At 35.5% G+C, this 9,758-nt stretch overlaps 1 protein-coding gene across 1 annotated transcript in view; it reads left to right on the top strand.

Annotated features, from left to right (window-relative positions):
* Nucleotides 1–4,344: 4,344 nt before the first annotated feature.
* The window catches only part of LOC121869224 (vitellogenin-2-like), a 118,540-nt gene continuing 113,126 nt past the window's right edge, over nucleotides 4,345–9,758 (top strand). Inside the window, exon 1 of the mRNA XM_042370465.1 lies at nucleotides 4,345–4,400. Within this exon, the coding sequence (XP_042226399.1) occupies nucleotides 4,355–4,400 (46 nt within the window). The 5' untranslated portion in view covers nucleotides 4,345–4,354. The remainder of the gene's footprint in view (nucleotides 4,401–9,758) is intronic.

Here is a 9,758-nt window from a genome sequence, read left to right as displayed (position 1 = left end):
AATCGTAGAAAATGCTGTAATTAAAAATAACCATTGAAAATAATTATTGCACTTACTGTAGTTCATTAATTTTCCACAAGACATGGAACAAAAAGTACTCAGTGATTCCTCAGTTGTGTAACCCTCCCAGAGGCTACCGGTGCTGTATGTCTGAGATCAATACCACTATAATTTCTTTCTAATCTCCTCTTCTTAAATTGTAGCATATATATTCCTTTATTCTCATATATATATATATATATATATATATATATATATATATATATATATATATATATATATATATATATATATATATATATATATATATATATATATATATATATATATATATATATATATAGGTCTATACAGTTGATGAAACAATATTTTGGCTTATATTATAGGAAATGTGTTTATATATTTTTTTTATCATATTTTTGAGTGATTCTTTAAAACTTGTCTTAACTTTGTTTTACGTAAAATACCCAAAAGTTTACTGTGACGCAAACTCACCCATATCTAACCTTCACTTAAATTCAATATTCATTTCTCTTTTGTCATCCGTCTTATAGAAATTAAACTCACCAGAATTTTTTATCTTAGTTTTCTTTGTTGTTCTTTCTAAATTATACATAAGTGGCGGTGGGAAATATTTTATTATATTAAACTAAAACAAAATATAGTCATTCATTGTAATTTTTCTGTAAGTCTAAAAACTGACTTACGAACGCACTTACGACCTAAGCTGTTGAAACACTTAAATACGTAAGCATTATAGTTATCAGATGGTTTTAGTAAAAGCAACAGGAGAAAAAAAAAGTGAGAGAGAGAGAGAGAGAGAGAGAGAGAGAGAGAGAGAGAGAGAGATAAATCTGTTTCGCAAAATGGTAAAATGTAAAGGTTTTCAATCCTGGAGGGTCGAGCGATGGAGCCGTGTGTGTGTGTCTGTGTGTGTGTCTGTGTAAGCAGTCTTCCTTGAACTTTATCGTCTCGGGAGAAAAGTCAACTCACACGAGACTACTATTGTTTTACGCCATTCTGCAAAAAAACAACAACAACAAACTCCCCCTCCAATGAAAAAAAAAGTTTACCTCCGAGAGTGAGAGAAAAAAAGAAGAGACTGAAAATACAACTCTACCTTTATACACTCCTGAGACATGAGGAAAAAATATCTGCTATTATTCGCATGAGACATTTTAATGGACACATTTACCGTGTCAATGTTCTGTGCTGATCCACTGGGAAATTTGCGGAGTGTGTGAGGTATACTCGTTCAGGGTTATGATATATGAGGTATACTCGTTCAGGGTTATGATATATGAGGTATACTCGTTCAGGGTTATGATATATGAGGTATACTCGTGCTCGGGGTATATCTTATATGCGGTATACTGGTGCTCGGGGTATATCTTATATGCGGTATACTGGTGCTTGGGGTATATCTTATATGCGGTATACTGGTGCTTGGGGTATAACGGGTGTATAACTTATATGCGGTATACTGGTGCTTGGGGTATAAGTATACTATTCCGGTATACTGGTGCTCGGGGTATATCTTATAATACTATTATAGGCATATTGGGGTATATACATGATTATAGCGTATAACTTATATGCGGTATACTGGTGCTCGGGGTATATCTTATATGCGGTATACTGGTGCTCGGGGTATATCTTATATGCGGTATACTGGTGCTCGGGGTATAACTTATATGCGGTATACTGGTGCTTGGGGTATAAGTTATATTCCGTATACTGGTGCTCGGGGTATATCTTAAAGGTATTATAGGCTCCTTCCTTTTTTATATTGGGGAATATATACATACAAGATATATAATATACAGTATATACTTGACCTGCCCGTATCTGACCCTGACACAAACACCCGTAACACGACACTAACACCTGACACAACATGACTCTAACACCTGACACAACATGACGCTAACACCTGACACAACATGACTCTAACACCTGACACAACATGACTCTAACACCTGACACAACATGACTCTAACACCTGACACAACATGACTCTAACACCTGACACAACATGACTCTAACACCTGACACAACATGACTCTAACACCTGACACAACATGACTCACCTGACACAACATGACTGACACAACATGACTCTAACACCTGACACAACATGACTCTAACACCTGACACAACATGACTCTAACACCTGACACAACATGACTCTAACACCTGACACAACATGACGCTAACACCTGACACAACATGACGCTAACACCTGACACAACATGACGCTAACACCATGACACAACATGACTCTAACACCTGACACAACATGACGCTAACACCTGACACAACATGACGCTAACAGCTGACACAACACGACACTAACACCTGACACAACATGACACTAACACCATGACATACTGAACACGCCGACAATATTTGATGTTCACGACAGATTTTAGAAAAATACAAGTCTCTGTTTTTTTAGTGTTTAGTTGTGAAGTCAGCTGTAACACGACACACTTGTACCCACAACACACTTGTACTCACGATACACTTATACCCAGATAGATACAGTATAGTTCTGTATTTTCATTATAATAAAAATGAAATAAATGTAAATTTTATTGTGAACATATTAACTGTTATATTTCATGTATTTTTTGTTTTGTTTTGTTTCATGAACAGTATGATTGCATACATGCAAGTAATAATTCACACACACACACACACACACACACACACACACACACACTTTTCTTTGAATTCATGTATTCATGGAACAATACAAAGCGCAACAGTGATCATTACAAATGTTTTCTTTCATTCGACAAATTTAAATCTTTTGTCATAGTGTTTGTGATAATGTCCGCGAGGCAGTAGAGATCAACTAACATTTACACCAGATTTACTAAAATGTCATGAAATGTCAGGATGCTAAGTTGAAGGTGTAGTAACGTGTGGCAACTCCTTCCTCTTCTTTCTCTTCTTCCTCTTCTTCCTCCTCCTTTTTTTAATTCAAACATTTACTATTGTTTGTCTGAGTCGACGCTTAATATTCGAACATCACATATTATTAATCACTGTCATTCGGGATTTAAACTAATTTATTATAAGAATGAGTGTCGCAAAAACAGGATTTTTTTTCCGGGATTTTTTTATTATCAAAGGTTATTAGTAGTGACCCGACCTCTACGTAACCTTAAATTCAGCCTGAAGTCACTTACTATTTTTATGTTGTTTATTAATTACTTTTTTCGGTTTAATAAGTGCAATTATTAACGACATAAGCTCTTGAAAAAACTAATTATTCTTCTTCTAAATTCTGAAAGCATGATTTTTTTCATTTGCCTCGAGTACAACATTGTTCATTTTCACTGTTTTAACACACGGAATGCATGAATAATTATACATTATACCAGTGAAATTTAACAATACAATACCCGTAATATATTCTTTTTTCAGGAGGCAAGGATCATAGGCTGGTTTAAATGAGAATTTTATATAATACGAGTAAACGCTACCTTCATCTGCTTAAGGTGGGAACATCCGCCAGCCAACCTTCACCTCTCCCAGACATAAGCCGGGTCAGCGTACGTTCTGGAGTGTGTGATAATCCGTTCTCTATTTTACTATCTTACGTCTCGTTTCACACGTTTTAATTACCGTGTTTTCATTACCCTCGTGTTATTATTTGCAAGAACATTACATTTATATAGTGAGGATTTAAATTAGTCTGGCGGTTTTACAGGAAAATAATTGTGGGTCTATGAGTAAATAATTATCAGTGGTTCTACGGGTAAATATCAGTGGTTCCATGAGTAAATATCAGTGGTTCTATGAGTAAATATCAGTGGTTCTACGGGTAAATATCAGTGGTTCTTTGAGTAAATATCTGTGGTTCTACGGGTAAATATCAGTGGCTCTATGAGTAAATATCAGTGGTTCTATGAGTAAATATCAGTGGTTCTATGAGTAAATATGAGTGGTTCTACGGGTAAATATCAGTGGCTCTATGAGTAAATATCAGTGGTTCTATGAGTAAATATCAGTGGTTCTATGAGTAAATATCAGTGGTTCTACGGGTAAATATCAGTGGCTCTATGAGTAAATATCAGTGGTTCTATGAGTAAATATCAGTGGTTCTATGAGTAAATATCAGTGGTTCTACGGGTAAATATCAGTGGCTCTATGAGTAAATATCAGTGGTTCTATGAGTAAATATCAGTGGTTCTATGAGTAAATATCAGTGGTTCTACGGGTAAATATCAGTGGCTCTGAGTAAATATCAGTGGTTCTATGAGTAAATATCAGTGGTTCTACGGGTAAATATCAGTGGTTCTAACTTCATCTCTCCTCTCATCTTCCAGAGAGACGCCTGGCGATGCTGCCCTTGGTGAGAAGTCTCGTGTTGGCGCTGGTGGCTGCCGGTGAGTATTCTTTGTATTGATCAGGTGTATACTGTACATTGTTTTTCTCAGCTACTCATCACCTGTCATTTGTCGAGTATACATAGTATGATTTTTGTATACATCACCTGTCTATTATAGGGTATACATAGTTATCTACAGTTTGTATAATTCGGTTATCTAGTTTTAAGTATACATGATTTTTATGTTAAGATTCTTCTATTATTTATTGGGTATTTTCTCGTGTTGTTGTCCTCTCATAATCTATATTAAAAAAATCGTTCATCAGCTATACATTTATCACATGCACGACCCACAGGAAGATAACAGATAGAGACAAAAGTGTCCAGGGAATATTGATCATAACTGAACGCTGGAAATGAGACCTTATAGAGTGGATCCTATAAAGATTAGTCACCGCTAGCCTATTCCACCTGATGAGTAAACTCCTGAAGGCTAATTTAACCTAATTTAACCTAAACTAATCTAACTTAACAAAACCAAGCAATAACCTAACCTAACCTAACCCTCCTCAGGTAACTTCAGGTAAGCTGGAGAATGGGGCTAATCTTCATGTAATTCAAAATAACTGCTATCAATCTCCTGGTCTAATAACTCACAACCGATCTGTTTTATAAGTCAGTAACCTTCTCTGGGAGTGCCATGGCCCACCTGACACCAAACTCATCCCGGGAAAAACTTTACCAAACTAAATTGCAAATTTTTCTCGCCTCAGAGTCTTGGAAAAATGCTGCCACGTACTGCAGCTGGGCGTATGAAAGTTCTTTTATCCTAGAAAATAATGTATTAGCCCCTGCCTAATGGACAGTAATACTTATATACAGTATATGTGGGTTACATACATTAGGGTTATATAATTACATCGCCCACGGTAACTTTCCTATGAGACGTGAGTAGTCATCAACTGGACATGTGACGGATGTCCAGTTGATGACTACTCACACCTTGACTGCAGATTCATCAATTAAGTAGCCGGCTATCGCCAGTTCGACTCTTGTCATTGAGCCACTGAGAACGTGTGCTCTGGGAAGCTAGTTATATCAAAGCTTCGTCCCTTCTTAACGCTCACAGCTCATAGTGTTAATTACGGTGATATCCCAGTTATTGTGCAATAATTTATTTTCTTAATACATGAAGAAAAAACATTTTGGTTTGAAAACTTAACCCATAAATATTTATGAATGTTGCTTCCAGTTCACCTCTAATCAGTGATCTCAGTTAACCGGAAGCCACAGCAATAATAATACCTATAATAATTCCACGTATTATTTATAGAGAATATTTTCACATATAATTCATCTGTAATAATTATATGTTTATTTAATTATATTCAATTATCTTTATGATTTTGTTGGTTCATCCATCTTCTGAAATTCTACTTTGGGAATTTCACAAAAATAATTACTGTACATTTAAATGACTATAAAAAAGTTGTGTAAGTGTCTAACAATGGACTACAACATATTATTTTCATAGACTTAAGTTAAAAGCATAAACCTGTGATATACCGTATACAAAGATCACTATAAAGTCTTTATTTATTACTAGCAGAATCGCCGCCCTCCGGGCGGCTCATCCGCTAGGCCACGGTAGGACGCCACCCTCCGGGAGGCTCCACATTGTCTCACTGTTCATTCCCCAAAACTTCTTCTTCCATCAATATTTCATAAACGGTGTATGTAAGTTCCACCATGTTTTTCACTACAACGGTACAGCAAAGTATATTTTTTTAGCACCACCTATCACCACTAGATATAACATCATGCATCATCACTACATATAACATCATCCATCATCACTACATATAACACCAGCCATCATCACTACATCACATCTATAGTTAAAATAATAAACAACTCCTGATTTATGTACTGTACAGTCCTGTAAATGTATTCAACGCCTATTATATCATTATGTCTAAATCAAATGTAAGTCTGTATATTTTCAGCCACCGGCTGCAACTCTATTAATAAACCGTTTATTATTATTATTATTATTATTATTATTATTATTATTATTATTATTATTATTATTATTATTATTATTATTATAATACCATCCATCATCACTACAGATCGGTAAAGTAGTTTCCGAGATTGTCGTGCGGAGACACACACAAACAAACAGACATACTGTACCTCTTTGTTTTATATAGATAGATTCATCTTTCCCAATCTAAGTATATTTTCTTGTGTTCGGGGCACCCAGTGTCGACCCAACTGTGATTAGGTACTGGGCTTTAATTTCGGATTTGAAGACCATCATAAATGCGAGACTCATTTATTTGTCTCAGCTGTGATGTAGGAAAATAGATTTAATATTTAGAGAGAAATATCAACTTTATTTAACAATTTGTAAATGTCAGTAGGAAACGTATTATTACATGTGTGAAAACGTTAATTAGCGATGACATAAAAGCAGATGATAAAAAATTTAAATAAAGCTTTTCGCATTTTTTTTATTTGTTATTTATCTCACGTATTTATTTATTTTATTTCATAGAAATTGCGACTGAAAGTAGTAATTCGGACGGAACAAATTGTAAAACGAGGTACATGTTGCTGTGAATATAACCCGAACAGATTCTAAATTATCAACAGTAAACACACACGCACACACACATCACCGTGAAAACAACCCAAATAAAGTCGAACACAATCACACAGGGGATGAGACACGAAATTACATGTAAACAACACAACTGTTTGATTAATTAAATTATTTCCACCTCGTCGTTTGTCGCTGCACACCTAAAACATCAGCAAACAGATCGACCCAATATTTACACCTGCCCAGAGTACACAGGTGAGCGCTCTAACACCTTCAACTCTTATGTATCGTGATGGATGCACTGTGACCTCTCGTGACTACCTGAAGATATTAACACTTTATATTCAGCTGATACCAAGAGAGAGAGAGAGAGAGAGAGAGAGAGAGAGAGAGAGAGAGAGAGACACGTAGCAAGTAAAATAACGATAGAGTTGGCACAGTGCATTAAGAGTGTTGCCACAGTAAGGCTCAAATTTATACAGGAGCACCAACACTAGGGTTTGTTCGTCTAGCTTACCTTCCATTATCGTGTCACTGCAGGATGGATGAGAAACGCCGGGTGCTGTGAAGAGATTCGTTTCAGTGTGGCAATGAGTTTTAAACATGTAGATGAAGTATGGATATTTTATTCTTTACATACATACATACATACATTCGCAAAATTATGAACACACACACACACACACCCACACATACACACACATACATACATACATACATACATACATACATACATACATACATACATACATACATACATACATACATACATACGCAAAATCACACACACACACACACACACACACACACACATACTGTTAATTTGATTTTAAAATGGATAGAGCAATGGGCCAACCTATATGAATTCATGTTTAGACAATTAAACATAAATAAAAATCGGTAAGTGTTAAAGAACATCATGCATCGGTCTTAGCTGTGTGAAGGCTGTGTATGAGGTTGCCTGTTTATCATTAATTTATACGAATATTATCTTCAAACGTTTAATCCATTTCGGGTAATTAATCCAGTCGTATGTAACCGATGCCAAACAGACTTCTTTCTAAAGACGCTGATTTCATGCAACACAAACTGCTGTTTTAATTCTCTGTGGGATTAAGCAGAATCATCAGTTCACTGCTACCTGTAGTAAGTGTGTGTGTGTGTGTGTCTTTGCCTGTGTGTGTCTTTGCTTGTCTGTAAAAACAGTTGTATAAATGAAACAGTATTATGAAGTTTATTTAATTAAATTATTTATTTTACATTCCCTGTGAGGCGTTGGAAATATAAATCTACATATAATGTTTTATTTGTTCTTCTATTTATTTATGTTTCAATTATATGTCATAAATGGAGACTGTACAGTGGTGAACCAGTTTAAAAAGAAGGTTTTTTGCGGGCATTCAATCAATCAATAATCGAAAGAAATGTAATTTGAAATATATAATAAGCTAAGTCTACTCAGATGACAATCGTAATGACAGTTGGAAGGTCTATAGCGATACAATACATAATCTACCGTATTAGCTATACCTTCAGTACGAGATTTCTCTTATTAATGTAATAGTTTTTTATAATTAATAAAAACGGCAAGGGACCCCGTTGAAATCGTCTTTCTTCACCAGCGAGTGCATATGTTTCCATGCTAGTGTGCGTGAGTGTTGGAACATTATTGTAAGTTAAGAAATATTGTGAGGTAACGTTGTAACATAGTTTGGTATTTTGGCAAGGATTTTTCCCCTCTTCTTATAAATAAATGGAGAGAAAAATATATACAAATACAATTATTACAATAAACGTTTTCCAAGAGTACATAAATATATTGTGAACGACATGACATGAACTTATTAAATATGAGATTGTGAGATTGAAATATGATATATCAATTTCCTCGTCACAAGTGACTTGAACAGCCGGATCGGACAGCTGTGATCGGACCATTACAAACAGCATTGTATGAATTGTGTCGTTATGCTATTGTTTCTTTGTTTCCGTCTCCCTCTCTGATTTTTTCCGTGGTATATATGGTAATTATTTCACATGCAATATATTTATCCTATATGATACTGTACTCTTTCATAATAATTTATAATGTTATGATTTGTTTGACTTAAATCATCCTGAATATATACAGCATAAGTGAGGATAATAGAAGAGGATTGTTTTCTTTACATTTATTATACAATTCGATCTATATTCATGAATATTATATTAATTTCAGTTAACATGGAAAAAAAATAATAATATGTGCATTCAGTATGTGACGTTGATTACACAGGGAAGTTATTTCTGACACATTAATATTTAGTCCCGCCACCTTCATTCTCGATTACTTGCTGCAGCCTGTTGGGAACGGAGTCGACGTGATTGTGTATCAGGCGGTTTCCGCCTCAGGAGCTCTCACTCATGGTGTGCATGTTCCTGTAGCTGCACCCTGGTGCTCTCTTCACTCTCACTTGTTCACAATATTGCCTCAAGCGTTCTCTATAGGGTTCATGTCACAACCTTTACTTGGCCAGTCTAAAACTTGGAAATTTCTTTGTTCTGCAAACCACCGCGTTACAATCCGTGCGGTATGGATAGGACGTCTATCGTGCATGAAAATTATGTTTTCGGGAAACGGGAAAACAGTTGCACGCACCGAGGGAAGCATAACTTCTTCGAGTATTTCTAAATACTGTTCAGCTGTGAATCTTCCTTCTATGTCAGTCAGCTCTCCAACTCTTTCCCCAAACACTGCAAGTCACATGGCCACTCCTTGCTTCCTCATAAATATGCTGTCTAGCATATCGGGTGTTGTTCCTCCTCCAG

Source organism: Homarus americanus, unplaced genomic scaffold (genome assembly GCF_018991925.1).
Source record: "Homarus americanus isolate GMGI-L3 unplaced genomic scaffold, GMGI_Hamer_2.0 scaffold24097, whole genome shotgun sequence".
NCBI lineage: Eukaryota > Metazoa > Arthropoda > Malacostraca > Decapoda > Nephropidae > Homarus > Homarus americanus.
Note: the sequence above shows the minus strand (reverse complement) of the source record. Positions and strands in the feature narration are given on the sequence as shown.